This window comes from Panthera pardus, unplaced genomic scaffold (genome assembly GCF_024362965.1).
Source record: "Panthera pardus isolate Hobbes unplaced genomic scaffold, ASM2436296v1 HiC_scaffold_20, whole genome shotgun sequence".
Lineage (NCBI taxonomy): Eukaryota > Metazoa > Chordata > Mammalia > Carnivora > Felidae > Panthera > Panthera pardus.
Window position 1 is genome coordinate 79,543,889 of NW_026526766.1, and position 22,184 is coordinate 79,566,072.

At 40.9% G+C, this 22,184-nt stretch overlaps 1 protein-coding gene across 1 annotated transcript; it reads right to left on the minus strand.

Annotated features, from left to right (window-relative positions):
* PSMD5 (proteasome 26S subunit, non-ATPase 5) lies at positions 1 to 21,736 on the minus strand. The gene is made up of 10 exons (XM_019454011.2): positions 21,452 to 21,736; positions 13,896 to 14,040; positions 12,824 to 12,937; positions 12,256 to 12,384; positions 10,093 to 10,202; positions 7,965 to 8,107; positions 5,855 to 6,046; positions 3,130 to 3,239; positions 2,362 to 2,502; positions 1 to 806 (listed from the first exon to the last, which is right to left on the minus strand). The coding sequence occupies exons 1-10, from the start codon at positions 21,622 to 21,624 to the stop codon at positions 549 to 551; spliced, it is 1,515 nt and encodes a 504-aa protein (XP_019309556.1). The 5' UTR covers positions 21,625 to 21,736; the 3' UTR covers positions 1 to 548.
* Positions 21,737 to 22,184: the final 448 nt, after the last annotated feature.

Here is a 22,184-nt window from a genome sequence, read left to right on the forward strand (position 1 = left end):
TGTTTTTAAAAGATTTATTTATTGTCCATTTTCCATAATGGTAACAAAAAAATCCAAAGACACCTTATTAAAAGCATTTATTCTTAGTATGGAGAACATAATTTCAAAATTCCATATTATTTTTCAAAGAATCTTTATATCCAAGACTTTGCAAGTGGAATCAGAAGGGGGAATAGAACAACAAAAAAGGTGGTGAAGAGAATTCAGAACCAAGTTGGTTCCATTATTCTATTTGAAGCACAATTTTAAATAAAATGGGGTAAGTCCATGAAAATTTTCTGAGAACAAAACTTCCATCTTCTTGGAAAGATTAAGGCAGTCAAAGAAATCTGAAAAACACCTGATGCAATTATGATCAAGTTTGCCTGCTTTCCTGGTTCCACACTGTATTTCAATGTAGAAACACCACAAATGCATGTGATAAAGTTACATTAGATACTCCATGATTAATTCTGGGAGAAGGGAAGTCTCTGTTTTGTAAAACATTGGTGAAGTCAAATGCCTTAGGAGAAGTTTTGGTCAAAAAATGGTCTACCTTCTAGAAGAAATCATTCAGCTCCTTCCACGGCTGTTGTGGAAATAGGTTTCACATAGTATGGACCTTCACTCAGGTAAGTTCTGAGCCTCAAATAATTTGGGTTCCCAAAGATTTCCGCAACTGTCTTGGAATTGGCAAGTGCTTTAACCAGTTCATATTTGGCATCCTTTGAAGCTTTGTCATGCTCCACAGACCGGTCCATCACATATTCCACAAACCCTGGACTATTATACATTAGTTTCTGAGCCCAGGGTTGATTTGCGATGGCCTGAAATAGAAGGTAGAAAGAACACAACTCCTCTGAGCCTTAAGAAGTGAAATGTGTTACTTGGATAGCACAATCCTTACAAAAAATTTTGGCCACATGAACCTTAAAAATGTTACTTTTTGCCTAAGAAAATTCTCTCCTAGAAATCTTAAGAAAATAATCTAAATATTAAATATTAATCTAAATTTTAATTAAATATTTAATTAAATAAATAAATCTAAATATTAATTAAATCTAAATCTACATATTAAATCTTTGTACATAAAGATGGTTATCATAGTGTGAAAATTATAATATAAATGCTTAATAGTGGGGGATCGGTGAGTAAATTTTAGTATATAGCAAGAGAAAATTAAATAAACATTAAGAATAGTTTTTATAAAGAATAGGTAAATCTATGATATGAAAAAAGTAGATCCAAATTATACTCATGGCATAATCACAACAGTGGAAAAATAAAAACAAATACCAGAGAAGAAAAGACTATCCTGAAAAAACTCTCACGCTTGTGCACAGGATGACATTTTCAGAACGTTCATTATAGAACCATTTGTTACAGAGAACCTCTGAAATCTTCATTGATAGGAGAATGATTCACTGTGGCTATACAATGAAATAATGACTTTCTAATTGCCACTTTTAACACAGACAACCCCTACAAACAGAAATGTTGAAGAAAACAGCAAAGTGCAGAATGATATAAACAGCATGATACTGTTTACAAAATTTAATATGCAAAATACTGTAATTTGTTTAAAGATACACACATATGTAGTAAAAGTATAAAATCATGTATAGGCTTGTAAACCCCGAATTCATGACAGTGATTACAGTGAGCGAGGAAGAAAGGGGGGAATGACAGAGATAGGAAAGTATTACCGATGTCTGAAATATTTTACCAAAAAAAGGTAAATAAATAAAAACTGACACTAACACTAATATTAAAAGGAGATATACAAAATAGGTCTGATTTTAAGTGATTTTAAAAGTTTCTACTTTGCAATCTTTTCCAAATTTTAAAATAATGAATAAGCAACTTTTACGAGAGCTGACACTGCTTAACTCAACGTTGTGGGTTTGGGCAAAGCTTGCTGAAGAGATACCTGAGCTAGTCCTTCAAGAATGAGTAAGAGGTTAACAAGCAAAGTTGGGAAACAGCGCTGAATGTAGAGGGCACGTAAAAGTCCAGAGAGATAAAGTAAGCAGTTTGGTATCACCAGAGCATTGGGTGCCAGAAGGGGAATGGCGGGAAATAAGGCTCAGGAAGAAGACTAGGGCTGGGTCAACAGAAGGCTTGTTTGATGTCAGATAAGGAATCTGGAATTGATTCTATGATCCTGTGGAATCCTGTTCAAACCTTGCCACAACACCTAAGATCTTGAGCTGAAACAATCTGTTTACACATGTCTCCCCCATTAGTCTACACTAATAGAGGGCAGAAACTACACATTTGCGTATCCCCAAGGTAGGGCAGAGGCACTAGCTCATCATAAGTACTCATGTGTTGAACTAGCCTCTTCCCAGAAGGACTGGTGAAAAAGACAAGGGTGCCTACCGTGAACACTTTTAAGGCAGCACAGTGCAGTTCAGGGAAGGGCTGATTACTGATGCCACGGAAGAGCTCCAGCGGGTCCCGAGATAAAGAAGAAAACCAGGATTCTGTCATCCTCAGGAGGTCATCAGTCTGCTGCTCAGGCTACATGACAGAAATGAAAACTCTCAAGCCTTTGGAAGTCAGGAAACCTGGATTCTGATGGCACTTTGTCATTAGTTTGCTATGTGATCTCTGCTAAGTCCAGAGCACTCTTTCCCAAATCCAGCTCCAGACTTCCTCAGTTTTGTTTTGTTTTGTTTTTCTGATAGGGTTGATTAGGCAATCTCTAGCGTCCTCTCTCCAGTTCTTTAAAAAAAAAAAATTTTTTTTTTAATGTTTATTTAGTTTTGAGAGAGAGAAAGACAGACCATGAGCAGGGGAGGGGCAGAAAGAGAGAGGGAGACACAGAATCCGAAGGAGGCTCCAGGCTCTGAGCTGTCAGCACAGGGCCCAATGCGGGGCTCAAACCCTCCAACCGTGAATCATGACCTGAATCAAAGTTGGACACTTAACTGACTGAGCCACCCGGGCGCCCCCTCTCTCCAGTTCTAATACTGGATGATTCCACTTTAACTAAAAAAATGTCACTAGTAACATAGTGAGGATTATCTTCTTTTACTAAAAGTTGAATACCATCTATATTAAGTTAACCAGGATTATGTTGACTTCTATAGATTTATTGTCCCAAACATATCCCACTATCCTTCATTAATTTCCCAATGTACTTACTGGTATATAAAAAATAGACGAAATTGCATCCAAACACCTAATTTTGAGCTCTGTTGAGGCATTCTTTGCTTGATATCCTATTTTCATGAGCAAGCGTTCAAAGCGAGTTCCTTTGAAAGATAATAAAATATTTTTTATGGTGGTAAAATACACATAAAATTTATCATTTTAACAATTTTTAAGTATATAGCTCTGTGACATTAAGTATATTCATTATTGTTGTGCAACCATCATCACTATCTGTCTCCAGAACGTTTTCTTCATCTCAAACGGAAACTCTGTACTCATTTAAGCAGTAACTCTCCATGTCGTCTATGTCCATCCCCTGATAACCAGTATTTTACTTTGTCTCTGTATATGTGACTACTGTAAGAACCTCATATAAATAGAGTCATGTAATATTTGTCTTTTTGAGTCTGGCTTATTGCACTTGCCATAATGTCTTCAAGGTCTCTGCATGTTACAGCATGGATGAGAATTTCATTTCCTTTTTTTTATAGAATTTTTTTTCATGTTTATTTATTTGTGAGAGAGAGGGCGGGGGGAAGGGCAGAGAGGGAGAGGGAGACACAGACTCTGAAGGAGGCTCCAGGCTCTGAGCTGTCAGCACAGAGCTTGATGCCAGGCTCGAACTCACGAACCACAAGATCATGACCTGAGCTGAAGTCAGACGCTTAACCAAATGAGCCACCCAGACACCCCAAGAATTTCATTTCCCTTTTAAGGCTGGATATTTCATTGTATGTATATATCACATTTTGTCTATCTATTCATCCATCAATGAACATTTGAATTGTTTCTACTTTTTTTGGCTATCGTAAATAATGTAATGAATACAGGTGCACAAATATCTTTTGAGTCCCTTCTTTCAATCCTTTTGCATGTATATCTAGAAGCATGTTTGCTGGGTCATATGGTAATTCTATGTATAATTTTTTGAGGAACCACCATAATGTTTTCCACAGCAGCTGTACCATTTTACATAGCCACCAAATATGGGAATTTCTCTACATCCTTGTCAACACTTTTTATTTATTTTTGTCATTTTTCTGTCATTATAGCCATCCTAATGAGTGTGAAGTGAACAATGAGATTTTTTTAAAACTTTAAAAGAAATTTTTTTATTGTTTATCATTTTTGAGAGAGAGAGAGAGAGAGAGAGAGAGAAAGAGAGAGAGAGAGCAAGCAGGGAAGGGGCAGAGAGAGAGGGAGACACAGAATCCGAAGTAGGCTCCAGGCTCTGAGCACTCAGGACAAAGCCCGATGTGGGGCTCGAACCCACAGACCATGAGATCATGACCTGAGCTGTAGCCGGCCGCCCAACCGACTGAGCCACCCAGGCACCCCAACAATGAGATTTTTTTAAAGTATGCTTTCATATACTATGACCTCTACCAACCTAAACCAACACAAAATTAAACATGTAGTCAGATGGGGTGCCTGGGTGGCTCAGTCAGGCAAGCATCTGACTTTGGCTCAGGTCATGATCTCATGGTTTGTGAGCTCAAGAACTGCATCAGGCTCTGTGCTGACAGTGTGGAGCCTGCTTGGGATTCTCCTTCTCTGCCCCTCCCATGCTCTCTCTCAAAATAAATTAAAGAGAAAAAAAAAACAATAGAAAAAAAAAACCAACAAAAAAACCCCCACGTAGTCAGAGACCAAGTAACAGGCCAAAAACATACATTCAGATGCAATGCAGCGTATACAAAAGACAAAGTGTAGAGAATTTGGAATTAAAGGACCTGGATTTGAGTAGCAAATCCACAGTCTATATCATCTAAAAAAATGTTAACTTCTCTGAGTTTCAGCTACCTTATCTGTAAAATGAGAATGCATAATATGTTCTTTGCAGGACTGTATAAGGATTACATATCATACACAAAAGCACTTAGAAAAGTATATTAATAAGGATACCAATTGTGATAGACAGTAGCACATTAACATATACTCTGTAAGGGTTTTAACTGTGCCCATATTAGTTTTCATATAGAATTCACAGTCCTTTAAATTACTCACAGATGTTTGTAAGCAATGAATGATGGGAATCTACTCCCAAAGCCAAGAGCACACTGTATACACTGTATGTTATCTAACTTGACAATAAATTATATGTAAAAAAATAAATAAATAGATTCCATAAAGATTAAAAAAATAAATAAATAATTCCTCACAGATATGCCTTAAAAGTATCATTCTTAACATAAAATTGATAACAAATTTTTGTTTCTTTTTCTTCCTGAACATTACAAATATAAAACAAATGTGTGTTTTTATTAAATATTCACAATCCCGAGATTGTTTATCCTTTTTATGAATGAAGAAAATAAGACCTCAAGTAATGAAGTGAGGGCATGAAGTTCAAGAAACCAATTTGTCAATAAATTATATTAAAAAAAAAAAAAAAAAAAGCTAAGTCAGTGTTGGAACTGGAACATGAATCCAGGTCTTTTGCAGTATAGCCCATGGTCTCTGGACCTTGAACACTATCAAAGAAGGTGTAGAAGGGGCACAGTACTTGCTCTAGCCTGGTAAAAAATAAACAAATAAAAATTCAGTAATAATTGTAAGAATTTCTAGGGATGTGTTCAAGGTCACAATAAAAAGACTGCCATCTGTAAGAATAGTTTCTACAATGTAGTTATTGCACCAGCAAGTGAGCTTATATATTGAATTGTTGACAAAAACAAAGATATCCCTAAAGAAAACCCAAATAAGTCATACCAACCTGTTTTTTGTAAAACTTGTTTTCCTTCAACATTGGATCCCAGGATTCCGATTGTGTCCACTGCTACGCCAATCATGGTGGGGTCCTGACTTTCTGTCATTTCAAAGACTTTTTCCACAAAGACAGGATAACGCTCACAGATCTGTTGAGGACTATCCATGATAGCCAGGTTTCCAAAAAACTTCACAAACCCTGAAGAAATGTCCAAAAATATACGTTTTTTATTTTTATTTTTAAAAAAAAATTTTTTTAACGTTTATTTATTTTTGAGACAGAGAGAGACAGAGCATGAACAGGGGAGGATCAGAGAGAGAGGGAGACACAGAATCTGAAACAGGCTCCAGGCTCTGAGCGGTCAGCACAGAGCCCAATGCGGGGCTCAAACTCACGGACCGTGAGATCATGACCTGAGCCGAAGTCGGACACTTAACCGACTGAGCCACCCAGGCACCCCAAAATATACGTTTTTTTAAAAATGTTAATTATTTTTGAGAGAGTGCACGAGCACCGGAGTGGGGGAGGGAAGAGAGCGAGGAAAGAGAATCCCAAACAGGCTCTGTGTTGTCTGCTCAGAGCCCAACACAGGGCTCAGTCTCACTAACCATGAGATCATGACCTAAGCCAAGATCAAGAGTAGGACATTTAACCGACTGAGCCACCCATGTGCCCTACAAGAATATACATTAATAGAGAAGGAAGGACACATAAAATGTGGGCCCTATGTTTTCATACGGACAGTAATAAACTACAGGCCAGGAAGGGGAGAATGGTTATGCACTGTACTCTATTACCTAGAAATCAGACCATTAGGAGATACCGAAGGACCTGTGATATGTGGTCCTGAGAACAGAAACCCCAGGGTGTCAATGGAGCTGGGCTCAAATACTGAAGCACTGCCATACACAAGAGGAAGAGCAAAGAACAAGGACGACTGGATATAAATTAGAGGAAGGCAAGTTCGGAGTATTAGGAACAAATTAAAAAAAAAAAATTTTTTTTTAATGTTTATTTTTGAGAGAGAGAGGCAGAGCATGAGCACAGGAGGGGCAGAGAGAGGGAGACACAGAATCTGAAGCAGGCTCCAGGCTCCATGCTGTCAGCACAGAGCCTGACACAGGGCTCGAACCCATGAACCATGAGATCATGACCTGAGCCAGTCAGACTACTGAGCCAACCATGTGTCCCACCCCAGGAAATTTTTAAACAGAGATGCTCATCAATGAAGTAAGCTAGGCTACTTAAGGAAGGAATAAATTTCCAATTTCTGCAAGCGCTCAAGGAAAACTAATTAACCATGTCCTACAACAGAATGGCTAGAGTAGATCCTATATTAAAGATTCCGACAGAGATTTGATGAATTTGTGAAATATACTGTGTCATTAGTAGTATTAAAAAAGTTTTTTTTTAAATGTTTATTTATTTTTGAGAGAGAAACAGAGTGCAAGCAGGGGAGGGGCAGAGAGAGAGAGGGAGACACAGAATCGGAAGCAGGCTCCAGGCTCTGAGCCATCAGCACAGAGCATGATGTGGGGCTCGAACCCACGGACTGTGAGATCATGACCTGAGCGAAGTCAGTCACTTAACCAACTGAGCCACCCAGTCGTCCCATTAATAGCATTTTAATTTATGTTGCTTTTGACTGAGGTTCAAAGGAAACTATCCTAATACTCAAAACAGCAATGGTATTTCCAGAAAATCAGATTCAACAATACATGGCTCCCAGGGCAATATATTCCACCTCATCAAGGGGCTATGGGTATCATCTAAAGGGACCTGCTCTAGGGGCACCTGGGTCGCTCAGTCAGTTAGGGATCCAACTTCAGTTCAGGTCATGATCTCACAGCTCGTGGGTTCAAGCCCTGCACTGTACTCTGTGCTGACAGCTCAGAGCCTGGAGCCTGCTTCGGATTCTGTGTCTCCTTCTCTCTCTGCCCCTCCCCCGCTCATGCGCATGCATGTGCTCTGTCAAAAATAAATAAACATTAAAAAGAATTAAAAAAAAAATGTACAGGGATCTGCTCTACAGAAAATAATCTCTGGCCTCTCTTGTCAGAGATAACTCAGATACAAAATATGCACCATTATTTTCACAGAAATCAGTATTTCTTACCTGGCAGATAGAAGCTAGAGAAAGGGTCTGAATCTGCCCCAACAATTATATTAGAAATCTGATCAATTACTCCTTCTTGAGAAAGGTACTGTCGTCCATGTTGAGTATACGCCAGTGATGTCACCATTTCTACACAGGTGGCTCTAAAATGCCAAAATTTTGCATACGATTAACATAGTTTAAATTTTGACTTTTGACTTGAGGCCCATTATTGTTTCCACTAAAATAGAGCAACTTCTTAAAAGATTTTTTTTTAATTTTTATTTTGCTGAATTATTTTAAATCAAATTCTAGTCAACTTGCCATTTATCCCTGCATACTTCAGTATGCACCTTTAAAAAATATGAACAGTTCCTGGGGCGCCTGGGTGGCTCAGTCGGTTAAGCGTCCGACTTCAGCTCAGGTCATGATCTCGCGGTCCGTGAGTTCAAGCCCCGCGTCGGGCTCTGTGCTGACAGCTCAGAGCCTGGAGCCTGTTTCGGATTCTGTATCTCCTTCTCTCTGACCCTCCCCCGTTCATGCTCTGTCTCTCTCTGTCTCAAAAATAAATAAACGTTAAAAAAAATTAAAAAAAAAAAAAATATGAACAGTTCCTTACACAATTATAATGCCATGTCCTCATATTTTAAAAATTGATAAAAATTCTTGGTATCATGTAATAGGTACCTGTGATCAAATTTCCACAAATAATTTTTTAAAAGTATTTTTATAGTTGACCTTAAGGTATTTTAACAGATGATTTGCAGGGTTTTTTTTCTACGTTACAAAATTTGATATAAGGCTAAAAAAATTCTTAAAAATTAATTTCCTTATTAGGAATGCTTTGAAACAATGTAACTCAAATGCTTTAAACAGTGTAACTCGTGACTGATTTATACATATGAGTTGAACAAATTCAGTCGCATTTAAAAAACATAACAATCAGAAAATCACATAAGGAGGGGCGCCTGGGTGGCTCAGTCAGTTTAGTGTATGACTTTGACTCTGGTCATGATCTCATGGCTCATGGGTTTGAGTCCTGTGTCACACTCTGTGCTAACAGCTCGGAGCCTGGAGACTGCTTTGGATTCTCTGTCTCCCTCTCTCTCTGCCCCTTCCCTGCTTGTGCTCTCTCTCAAAAATAAATAAACATTAAAAAAAAATTCAGAAAATCACGTAAGGAAAACAAAAACCTGTGTGCACAAAAATAGCAAAATACTTGAAGCAAACCAAGTGTTCAACAGTGAGGATGTATTAGTAAACTGTGGAATATCAACAAGGTAACATTGGCAGATATTAAATAGGACTTAGGGAGTAGAGGGCTGGGAGTGAAGAGACTAGAATTAATATTTCTTTAAGGACCTATGTCACCCAATGTATTGGTCTCTTTGGCCAATTCATTTAATCCCCATTATCTTCTTTTTTCTTTTTTTTGATGTTTTTATTTATTCTTGAGAGAGAGAGACACACACGGAGTGCGAGTGGGGGAGGAGCAGAGAGAGAGAGGGAGACACAGAATCCAAAAGCAGGCTCCAGACTCTGAGCTGTCAGCACAGAGCCCGATGTGGGTCTCAAACTCGTCAACCGCAAGATCATGACCTGAGCTGAAGTCAGACGCTTAGCTGACTGAGCCACCCAGGCGCTCCAATCGTCATATCTTCTTTAGAGCTGTTACTGTTCCATTTGAGAGAAGAGGAAATGGAGGTGTAGAAAGGTTACAATAATCTGTTCAAGGTCAAAAGCTAATAAGTGGCAGAAATGCATGCAAGCCTAAGTCTTGCTCATTTTCAAAAGCCCATGTTTCTTCCATCATGCCATAGTACTATTATTTAACAAAACCAAAAATGTGTAAGATAACATATTAAGTAATACAAAATGGCAGTTATCATGTGACTGCAAAAGTACACATGTCCAAGGACAGGGAACACAGTTAACCTAAAGTAGATTGTCATGGGTGGCTCTGCTAAGTTTTAGTATATTGTCACGAATAACCTGAGCTTTTTCTAAAGGCCCCTTCTTTAGGACAGTGGTCAAGAGATTGTAACCCAGGTCCAGGTTCTAATAGGGAAGATTGCCCTAAGTCCCAAAGCTGCTCCCCGGACCTCTCAAAGAAGACATTTTGCTTTAAGAACTCTCTCAGTCAACACACCTGACCAGCACATCCTCCCCAGTCAGCTCTCTGAGAAGCTGGGTTACCAATCCACTGGTGGTACAGTAGTTTAAAGATTCTGGTGACACAGAAGAAATCTCCACAATTAACTGGAAGAAAAAAACAGAAAAAGCTGAAAGGTCAAAACAGCCCAAACCTGTTAGATCTCATTTTAAATTAAACACAGGACTAGGTACTTTATATAACTGAATTTTTAAAAAAAATCCATTATTTGTCTCCACGACTGGAAAAATCTCATTGAACCTGTGAGAAATTGTTTTGGCACAGAAATACTCCATTATGTCTGGTTGTAGCTGTGCTTTTTTTTTTTTCTCTCCCTTAAATCATCAATCCATAAATCAGGGTACAAAAGCCTGAATGAGCGATAAGATTGCTAAAAATCATTCCATTCATACATTCTATCAGTCATTTACTTACTCATTCCACAAGTATGTCCTGAGGGCTTACTGAGAGATATAGGGCACTGAAGGGTTTTCAGCAGAGGAATGATAGAACCAGATTTGAATTTTTATTTATTATTTACTTACTTTTAAAATATTTTAAAAATATTTATTTATTTTTGAGGGAGAGAGAGAGAGAGAGAGAGAGAGACAGAGTGCGAGTGGGGGACGGGCAAAGAGAGAGGGAGACACAGAATCTGAAACAGGCCCCAGGCTCTGAGCTGTCAGCACAGAGCCCGACACAGGGCTTGAACTCACAAACTGTGAGATCATGACCTGAGCCGAAGTCAGTTGCTTAACCGACTGAGCCACCCAGGTGGCCCTAGATTTGAATTTTTAGAAGATCATCCTGACTGCGTCTGAAAATAGACCAGTGGTGCCAAAAATGGATGAGACCAGGTGAGATGCAAATACAACAGTAGTCCAGGTGTGAGATACTGGTAGCTTAGACTAGGGCGGTGGTGATTATACCAAGGAAGACCAGCACATGGATGTGAGTAAAACCGGCACAATACGATGACCTAATGGATATGTGGCAGGGAAAATAGGGTCTCACAGAGAATAAGCTCAAGTTCTAATACCCAACCATGCTGACTGTGACACAGGGCTAATTTGTTGCTGTTGTTTTTTTATTGGAGAATGGGCTGGGTTAAGAAGCTTAGGAGTTTGGTTGGAGCATGAGTGTGAGGGGCCTAGAATACCTAGGTCCAAAGGGGGAACACTGAGTAAGCAGCTGAACGTGAGGGTCTGAGTTAAGAAGAGAGGTCTGGGGGTGGGCACCTGGGTGGCTTAGTCAGTTGAGCATCTGACTTTTGGTTTTGGCTCAAGTCATGATCTCGTGGTTCATGGGTTCGAACCCTGTGTTGGGCTCTGTGCTGAATGGGGAACCTGCTTCGGATTCTCCCTCTCCCTCTCCCCCTCCCCAATTTTGCTCGCTCACTCACTCTTGCGCTCTCTCTCTCAAAATAAATAAATAAACTTAAAAGAAAAAGGAAGCGAGGTCTGGGTTGGTTTACGGAGTCATCTCATTCAGATAGGAACTGAAATCATAAGATGAACAAAATCGCCTGGACATGAATATACAGTGAGAACAGGGTTTGGGAATTTACTTTTATGAACTTCAACAATTGAAAGTTCAATTGAGGATAATGAGCCAGGAGACTAAGATGAAACAGCTAGAGAGGCAGAAGGGAAACCGGGTTAGGATGGTGTTAAGACATGCAAAGTAAGAAAGTGTTTTGAACAGGGAATTAGACAGTCAAGGGTTCATTTTGAATATGCAGCCTATTAACTGTGTGGTCTGGGTCAGCTATTCCATCAGCAGTGAGGTTAACAGTAATAACGTATGTGGTTTACTGTAAAAGTCAAAGACAATATATGTGGAGATTTAGCACCATACTAAGCACAAAGTGGGTGCAAATAAGAGCCATTTCTTCATCGACCTACTGTAACGATTTCAAAGTCTAGTTTTAATGTTATCTACTCTATTATAGTAGTTAATATAGTGTACTGTAAATATTTTTCACATGACTGTTTCACACACTAGGCTGGGAGCTCACCCCCACATCTCCAGCGTCAAATACAGAGCCTAACACAGACTACATACTCAGTAAATGCATGGTAAACAAGCTATCTTGCCTTCCAGTGGAAGCTCTAGTGCATTCTGAATTGTAGGCATCAGGAAGTATGCTTTTAGTCTTACCTCATACACTCTGTACCGAACAACGTCATTTGTTTTCATTACCCTTTTCAAATCATCCAGCAGATTGCTTTCAAACAAAGCCTCCAGTCCAGCCTGGGTTAATGATATTCTTGACAGGGATTTAATGGCCTTATAAGGAAAGAAAATATCTCTTAAGTCATAAACATGCAGAATATTAGTATCTACTTCATGATATCGATGTGAAATCGGTGTATGGAACGCATCTTCCCCAATGACCATTCGCTATGTTTTAGCTATCGTTATTTAAAACTGAAAAAGACACATAGTATTGCCTATAGAAAACAGATTATGTACATTTTTTTTTCCTTATCAAGCAACCTAATACAAGCTCTATGACGGATAATTTAGATATGCTTAATCTAGAAAAAAGGAAAGGGTTTACTGGTATTTGTTCAACATTTTTTACGTATCTGATACCATCTACATGAGGTTGTGAAAACAACTATACAAATCATCCGTACTCAACTTTCACCTCTCAGTCCAGAAGGTCTTTCTTTGTTTTTCAGGATACGGTGCATGTTTAAGCTGATGGTTCTAGGTGACTCACCGCTTTAGCTACAGACAGATTGTCTCCACCAATACAATAAACAATTTGTTTTAGTAATTCAGCATTATTTAGAATCTCAGTAACAGCCTCAGAATTTTCAACAATTCTTCCGACCTGAAATAAAAAAGTAATCAGAAATTCCCTTAGTGTGCTGTTATTTTAGGGGTTACAGATTACAGGTATAAGACAAGCCATTAAAAATTCCAAATGACCCAAATTCATTAAAGCTGAACACACTTATGGGTATAGTCACATTATTGAAAAGAAAGAAAAAAAAAATAAATGGTAGATAAAGAGTTGAGACATTTCAGTGAGAGAAAACAATACAAATGCTAGTTCCATCAACTAGCAAATTAACTTCTTTGAACCTAATTTCTTATCTATAAAATGAGAATACTTAATTGTAGGATTGTTATGAAGATTAAATGAGACTAAATAGGAAAAGCATGTATTACAGTGTCTGGCACATAAATGGTCAAAGAAAAATCAATTACTTTCCGCCTTTTTGTTGAATTAACACTTCTAGAGGAGAAAAGAAAAAACAGTACTTGAAAACCTACTGGGTAAGTAACTGCTCGGGTCCTAACATCTCAACAAGATAATCCTCAGCAGCAGCTCTTTTCCCAAATAGTAGGGTATTTTGGTTATCTGGGTGACAGGAGTTACTGTCTCAATTTCTTGGTTTAGTGACCTTCACAACAGTACTTTTTCATGCCACTATAATAAGACCTAACATGGCAATACCTTCTCTAGACGAGGAGTTCTTTGAAGGAAAGAAATAGGCTTTATTTATCTTGGTAGCTTTAAGAGTATACGGTACAATGCCTGGCATTAAAAGGATCAGTCAGTATTTGATGAATGACTATTTCAGATAATACTTGGTAGAACTTCTTACTTTAGCTTATTCCTCCTGGTTAGTTAGCCATGCACACTAGAATAGACACTTCTTAGGGACAGAGAGAGATCATATTTTCTTCATCCTTCTGTCTTTGGCACCCAGCGTACAGCCTGGCCCAGAGCAGGTGGTCAGTAAATGTCAGCTCCTTTATTATGTGCTAGTAGAATTTCATACCTGGGACAGAGTGAGAATTTTTACGGAATCATTGGAGTGAGTCAGTCCCCTCTGAAGGTCAACCCTGAGGTTCCGGGCCACGTGAACTGGCTCCACAGCTTGGAGCAATCTCTCCAGAATGGATACACACAAAGTGGTCTGTTCCCTAAAGGAGACATCACAGATCTCATTAGTTTGTGCCCTGCAAGGTAGGAAGTAACAACCTATTAATATCTGAAGACTGGCTCAATGAGGATCACTTACACACAGACCTCCCTTTAAAACACTAGCTTCTACTAATTTATTAAAGATTTACTAAGTATCTATTATGTGCCATGCTTGCGCTGGGGCTACAAAGAAGGATAATATATATACTCTAGACTCAATGAGCATAGTCTAACGGAAAACACAGAAAAACAGAAAAGCAACTATAATCCAGGTGGACAAATGCTATAGGTTAGGGTAGGAAGCCGTGGGAGCTCAAAAAAGAACACAGGGTTCAGGGAGGCCTCCCCAAGGGGTAATACCTGAGCTTCATTTAAAAAAAAAGTGGGAATTATCTAGGAGGACAAAGGTGTTCTAGGTAGAGGGACAACATAAAAGGCACAGAGGACAGAGATAGGGTTATACATTCAAGGAAGTATAAGAAGCTCCATATGACTGGGATAAGAATGGGAGAGGAGTGGGAAGAAGGTAAAAGGGGAAGGATGAATGGCAAGAAATGAAATAAGAAAGATGCACAGAAGCCAGATTCTGATAGGCCATTTTTTGTCATGCTACAGAATTCAGACTCTTTGCACAAGGCAATGGCAAGTCATCAAGGGGTTTTAAGCCAAGAAGTAACATGATGAGATCTGACTTGAGGAAATCACTCTGTATAAGTTAGAGAAAGAATTTTTCAGTCAGAAGGCAGGTGATGAAGAAGTGAAACAGGGGAGTAGCAGGGGGGATGGAGAAGAGGGAAGAGATTCAGGAGCAATTAAAGAGGTAAATTAATCACAACTTGATGACTACTAGTTGTAGATATAAAAGGTGTTTTAAGAATAACTTCCTTTTCGGGGCACCTGGGTGGCTCAGTCGGTTGAGCATCCAGCTTCGGCTCAGGTCATGATCTCACCGTTGGTGAGTTCGAGCCCCGCGTAGGGCTCTGTGCTGACTGACAGGTCAGAGCCTGGAGCCTGCTTCAGATTCTGTGTCCCCCTCTCTCTCTGTCCCACCCCTGCTTGTGCTCTGTCTCTCTCTGTCTTTCAAAAATGAATAAACATAAAAAAATAAAAAAATAAAAAAAAGAATACTTCCTTTTCTCTTAATGGGCAGTACCATAGGCACTCATGTACTGCTAATAGGAGTATACAATTAAACCAATACAACCTTTCTAGAAGTCGATTAAGCAATACATAACAAAAGCTTTAAAAATAAACAAATTTCTTATAACCTAGGGATTGCATTTTGTATAACTGGACCTAAGGAAATAATTAAGAATGTTTATACCCAAGATAATTGAGACCATACGTCCACACAAAAATTTGTACGTGAATGTTCATAGCAATAGGAACACCCCAAATGTCCATAAATTAATGAGTGGATAAATAATTTTATCCATACAGTGGAATATTATACAACATGGATAAAGTTTGGAAATACTATGCTAAGTGAAAGAAGCCAGAACAGAAAAGGCTTCCTTTTGATGATGATTCCATTTATATCATTGTCCAGAACAGACAAATCCATAAAGACAGAAAGCAGATTCCCGGTGGCCAGGGGCTGGGGCAGGGGCAGAGAAGAGGAATGGAGAGTGACTGTTAATGGTTATGGGTTTCTTTTCCTTATTTTTTTAACGTTTTTTTTTTTCTTTTAATTTATTTTTGAGAGAGAGAGAGAGAGACAGAGTATGAGAGGGGGAGGGCCAGAGGGAGAGGGAGACAGAATCTATGAAGCAGGCTTCAGGCTCCGAGCTGTCAGCACAGAGCCCGATGCGGCACTGGAACCCGTGAACCATGAGATCATGACCTGAGCCGAAGTCTGACGCTTAACTGACTGAGCCACTCAGGCACCCCACTTTTCCTTTTTTAAAAACCGTGACCATATATACCATGAAATTTACCATTTTAACCATTTAAAAAAATGTTTATGTATTTATTTTTGGGAGAGAGAGAGAGAGAGAGAGAGAGCGCGCGCGCACGCACAAGGGGGGAGGGGCAGAGAGAGAGGGAGATGCAGAATCCAAAGCAGGCTCCGGGCTGCCAGTGCAGAGCCTTACACGGGGCTCAAACCCACGAGCCGTGAGATCATGACCTGAGCCAAAGTTGGACGCTGAACTGACTGAGCCATCCAGGCACTCCTATCCATTTCTTAATGTATAGTTCTGTGCACTAAGGTTCATTCAGGTTGTGCAACCATCACTAGTATCTATCTCCACAACTTTTTCATCTTCCCAATGGGAACTCTGTATCTATTAAACACAAACTTCCCGGGGGGCGCCTGGGTGGCTCAGTCGGTTGAGCGTCCGACTTCGGCTCAGGTCATGATCTCAGAGTTTGTGGGTTCGAGGCCCGCATTGGCTCTGTGCTGACTGCTTGCTCAGAGCCTGGAGCCTGCTTCAGATTCTGTGTCTCTTTCTCTCTCTGCCCCTCCCCCGCTCACGTTTTGTCTCACTCTGTTTCTCAAAAATAAATAAATGAAAAAAAATTTAAAAAAACAAACCCACAAACTTCCCTTTCTCCCCTTCCCTGAGCCCCTAGCAACCACCATTCTACTCTCCATCTCAGTGAGTGTGACTACCCTAGGTGCCTCATCTAAGTGGAATCCTAGCATTTGTCCTTCTGTGACTGGCTTATTTCACCTAGCATGATGCCTTCAAGTTTCCTCCATGTGGTAGTCTGTCAGGAGTTCCTTCCTTTTTAAGGCCGAATAATACTCCATGGTATGTATATACCACACTTTGTCTATCCATTTATCTGCTGATAGATACTTGAATTGCCTCTGCTATTGTAATTTTATGTATTATTTTTTTAATGCTTATTTATTTTTGAGAGAGACAGAGACAGAATGAGAGTGGGGTAGGGGCAGAGAGAGAGGGAGACACAGAATCCGAAGCAGGCTCTAGGCTCCGAGCTGTCAGCACAGCGCCGGACGCGGGGCTCGAACTCACGAGCTGTCAGATCATGACCTGAGCCGAAGTCAGATGCTCAACCGACTGTGCCACCCAGGAGCCCCTGTTATTGTAATTTTAATTTGCATTTCCCAGTGACTAATGACGTTGGGTATCTTTTCATGTGCTTATTTGCCATCCATATATCTTCTTGTTCAAATACTTTGCCCATTTTTTAAGATGGATTCTTTCCTTGTTATATATTCTTCACTAAGATTCTTCTCCATTTGTAACTTGCCTTTTCACTCTTAACTGTGACCTTTGAAGAGCAGAGTATTTAATTTTGATTAAGTCCAATTTATCAATTTTTCCTTCTATGGATCATGCTTCTGGTGTCACATCAAAGAAATCTTTCATCAACCCAAGGTCACAGAAATTCTTTCCTAGGTTTTCTTCTAGAAGTTTTATAGTTTTTTAGGTTTTATATTTAGGCCTATAATCCACTCTCATACGGTGCTAATGGGAATGTAAAATGGTACAATCATTTGGGAAAACAGGCAACTTCTTAAAAAGTTAAACATACACCTATCATATGAGCCATCCATTTCACTCCTAGGTATTAACTCAAAAAGAAAGAATTTGTCTACGTAAAGACTTGTCACAAATGTTCACAGTAGTGTAATTTGTAATATAATCAAACTGTGGTGCATTCATACAAGGGACTACTACTCAGCAATAAAAAGGAATGAAGTATTCACCCACACCACATAAAGTTTAAAATGAGGAGTGAATTTTTTTCATGTGTTTTTTTTTTAAACTTTTTTTTAAAAAATTTTTTTTTTAACGTTTATTTATTTTTGAGACAGAGAGAGACAGAGCATGAACGGGGGAGGGGCAGAGAAAGGGAGACACAGAATCTGAAACAGGCTCCAGGCTCTGAGCTGTCAGCACAGAGCCTGACGCGGGGCTTGAACTCACGGACCACGAGATCATGACCTGAGCCGAAGTCGGCTGCTTAACCGACTGAGCCACCCAGGCGCCCCTTTCATGTGTGTTTTTGAGAGAGAGAGTGTGCACATGAGCGGGGGAGGGACACAGAGAGAAGGAGACAGAGGATCCGAAGCAGGCTCCGCAATGACAGCAGAGAGCCCGACGCAGGGCTTGAACTCACGAACCATGAGATCATGACCTGAGCCGAAGCTGAACGCTTAACTGACTAAGCCACCCAGGCTCCCCACAAAGATAATTTTCTCAGAAGAAATAACAAATCAAATAATTCTGTTTATGAAATAATTCTAAATACTTTTTATTTTACATTTTATTTTATATTCTTTTCAGACAGTATGCTTTCCTCATATGGGTCTGTTAGGACCGTGGCTTTAAACAATCATAATTACTTTGTTTAAGAAAAATTAGTAAACTCAAAAAACGGGACACTAATTTAGAAGCTTCTGCTGTCACTAACAGCTATGAATCTGTCACCAGATGCTTATAATTGTAAAATATCCCCTTTATGTTAAAACATAGTACACGTTGGGGCGCCTGGGTGGCTCAGTCGGTTAAGCGTCCGACTTCGGCTCAGGTCATGATCTCGCGGTCCGTGAGTTCGAGCCCCGCGTCAGGCTCTGTGCTGACAGCTCAGAGCCTGGAGCCTGTTTCAGATTCTGTGTCTCCCTCTCTCTGACCCTCCCCCGTTCATGCTCTGTCTCTCTCTGTCTCAAAAATAAACGTTAAAAAAAAAAAAATTAAAAAAAAAACATAGTACACGAGAAACTGCACAGAAGCAATTTTCTGTTACTGAATAAATTTTGTTTATATTGAAAAAAATAAAATGATGAGTGAAAGAAGCCCGAGTACATACTGTAGGATTCCATTTGTATAGAACTCTTAAAAAAAAGGCAAACTCATCTATAGAGATCGGTGGTTGCCTGGCTGAGGTGAAAAGGGATTCAACAAAGAGGCACAAGGAAACTTCTGGGGCTCAGAGATAGCTTTGCTATCTTGATTGTGGTGATGGTTTCATGGGTATAGACATAAGTTGATACCTGTCAAATTGTATATTTCATTATGTGCAGTTTATTTTACGTAAATTATATCTCAATAAAGCTTAAAAAAATTTTTTTTTAATATTTGAGAGAGAGACAGAGAAAGAGAGAGCAGGGGCAGAGAGATGGAGACAGAATCTGAAGCAGGCTCCAGGCTCCGAACTGTCAGCACAGAGCCCAATGCGGGGCTAGAACTCATGGACTGTGAGATCGTGACCTGAGCTGAAGTCGGACACTTAACCGACTGAGCCACCCAGGTGCCCCCCCCACCCCCGCTTTTTAAAGCAGCCATAGGTTAAACTGTATAGTGCACAAATTTCAGGCCACATGTGGTCCTTTATACCAAAAAGCCAAAGAGTTAATAATTTACAGTCTCCACGTTGTAAAGCAGTAGTCTTAGAACTTACTTTCTCTCATAAAAACTCTCGTCAAGATTCTAGATTTGTATCTATTAGATCAGATTCTAAACCAATATATAGGAACCTGGGTAGTTGAGGCAGGATAATAGAAATAGATCTCAAGACTGCCCATCTACTATCTGCAGAAGAATTATTCCCACAAATTGCAATTGGTATCTACTATGTACCCCATTCTGAATTACCCTGTCTGCCAATTTCCACTCAAATTGTCTCCTACGGCACGGCTCCTTCATTTGGTAAAACACGTCCTCCATGGACCTCATTCTACAAACTCCCATTCATTTCAGCTCCTACTGTATCTCTGGCGTTAACTTATGGTAGGACTTTTGAAATTTTCCTGATCCATGATATAAAGTGGCCTCTTGAAAATTTATGAATCTAATCTTTTATGCAGTGTATATTATACTATGTGCTGCATCCTAAGAGGGACGTAGAGATGAACAAAGTATGGCCCCTGCCTTTAAAGAATTTTCAAACTAGAAATAACCACATAAAGAACTATAATATAACGCAACAGTGGCAAGTACCATTAACAGAAATAATGATAATATCTCTCAGGAGATCTGAGGACCAGTCGCTTGAAACTGGAGTGGCCGAGTAAAACATTTTGGAGGAGATGGCACTTGACCTGGGCTTTAAAGAATGGACAGAATTTGGACGGAGGGAGGGCATTTCATTAGAAGGACTGGCATGTACACAGGAAAGTGCCAAGTCATGCTCAAGGGAAAGTAAATGGTGCCACACGGTAGCTGAAGCAGATGAAGGACCTGTAGAGGAACAGAGGGAAAAGATGAGGCTGGGAAAAGGAGGATGGAAATACAAGGTAAGGGCCCAAATGCCAGAAAAAGAAGCCATGATTCTATACTGCAGACAATGGGAGACCATGCAAAAAATATGAGTCAAATGATCCAAGAAGTTCACTGTGGTTGCAGTATGGGAAGGGCACGCTGGCAAAGGAAGCTTAAACCTAGTGAGAAGTCAGACTAATGCACCAGACCTAGCAAGAGGGCGAAGACGAGGGCCTAAATTAAACAGGACAGAAAAGAAGAGATTTCATAGGCAGAACTGAACAATGTTAACTAATGGACTGCATGAAGGGGAACATGTATTAAAAAAAGGGAGGAATCTCAGAAAGTTACAGCCAAGAAAGCCCCCTGGAATCATCCAGTGTTGATCCAGCGACTTTATTACCTTGTCACTTTTACATTTCTGGATCCCAAACATTGTTCAACGGTTTTTAAATTATCAAACGATCAACCGCAAAGTGCTTTTTAATCAAACACTACAGATGGGCCTAAAATGAAAAAAGTTGCCATCCGAAATCCCACTTTTATATTAATAGTTTCTGCTGTACCTTTCAGATATTCTCAATGCCATACTAGCCGGGGGGGGGGGGGGGGGGACTTAAAAACATTACATATAATGGGATCATAAACTCCTACAATTTTCTTTTTCCGTTCAACAACATATATTAGAGTTTTTCCCACGTCCCCATATATAGATCTACCTTAGTTTTTCTAATAGCGGCACAGGGTGATATAGCAATGAAGCACAATTTATTTACGATTCCCTTTTAATGGACATTCAGGTTGTTGCTAGTTTTTTGCTGTCACTTCTGTTACGACTATCCTTATACATACAGTACATTTTGAGTGCGAGCATGCCTGCGTGTTCACTGCCTATGGATCAAAAGACAACGCAAATTTAAAATGTTGACGGATCTTGCCAAAGTGCCAGGACAGGCCCTCTTAAGACGACAAACGTCGCCAACCTGTACGCGAATATTGCGGCGCCTCTTTCTCGGTGAGCAACCGCGCTTTCCCTCTCCAATTCCTATTTCAAGGATGAGGCAGTGAAGCGGGCACACCTCACAGGCTGGACTTGAGCCCTGTGTCTGGCCTCCCGGCCCAGGGTCCTTTCCGCTAAAGTGTCAGCGAGTTTTAAGCCTCCCCGCGACCGGGGAAAGCCGTCCCCTCCTCCCAGCCACCCTCGTCTCCTCGACCTCCATTGGGGTCGCCTCACCGATGGTTCTCGTTGAGCAGGGAGAAAAGCGGGCCGAGGCGCAGTTCCGCCGCTTGCTCGCGGAGCTCGCTGAGCGGCACGGTCTGCAGCACCGACTGAAGCGCGCGCAGCTCCTCCAGGGGCGCTTCCAGCCGCGACACCTCCCTCAGCAGCGCCAGCGCCTGGGCCGCCATCGTGCACCTCCTGCGGGGGCTCCCGCGGCCGCACACTCCCGGCTCGCGGCGCGCCTCTCCGAGCCTCGCGAGATCTGCGGGGCGCAGCCTCCCTTCCCGGGCTTTCGGCCGCCGCCGCAAGCTGCCCCGGCCGCGCCAATAGCGATATGGGGCCGGCGGGCAGCGCGAGCGCCTGGGGGGCCGCCAAGCCTCGCGAGACAGGGGCCGTCAAGGGCCGAGCCAACTGTTGCCGGTGGTTGCGGGGGTGGCGGCGGGGCGTCATCGTGGGCGCCGCTCGGTGGGTCCCGCAGGCTGACTTTCCGGTCGCCTTGCGTATTTCCCTTCCAGAGCGAAGGCGCGTCAAATGCCCGGCAAGCGGAGTGGTGACGATGAGGACCCACAGAAGCTTAAATGGCCTCGCGGGCGGCCTCTGGGCCCCAAAGCCACAGGCTGTCGGCTGCGGTGGGGGCGGCGGCCGAGGCCACCCCAGGCGGAGCCGAGGCGATTGGGCATATTGCTCCCTGGCCAGACACGAATCCAGAGGAGGTGCAGGGTCATACCTCTGGAAGACAAGATGAAAA

Coding starts and splice junctions, on each gene's coding strand:
- PSMD5 (XM_019454011.2), bottom strand. CDS start 21,624: ATGGCGGCCCAGGCGCTGGCGCTGCTGAGGGAGGTGTCGCGGCTGGAA. Junction 6,047..7,964: donor CTCTAGCTTCTATCTGCCAG/GTAAGAAATACT, acceptor ACATTTCTTCAG/GGTTTGTGAAGTTTTTTGGA. Junction 3,240..5,854: donor ACAAGTTTTACAAAAAACAG/GTTGGTATGACT, acceptor TATCTTTCAAAG/GAACTCGCTTTGAACGCTTG.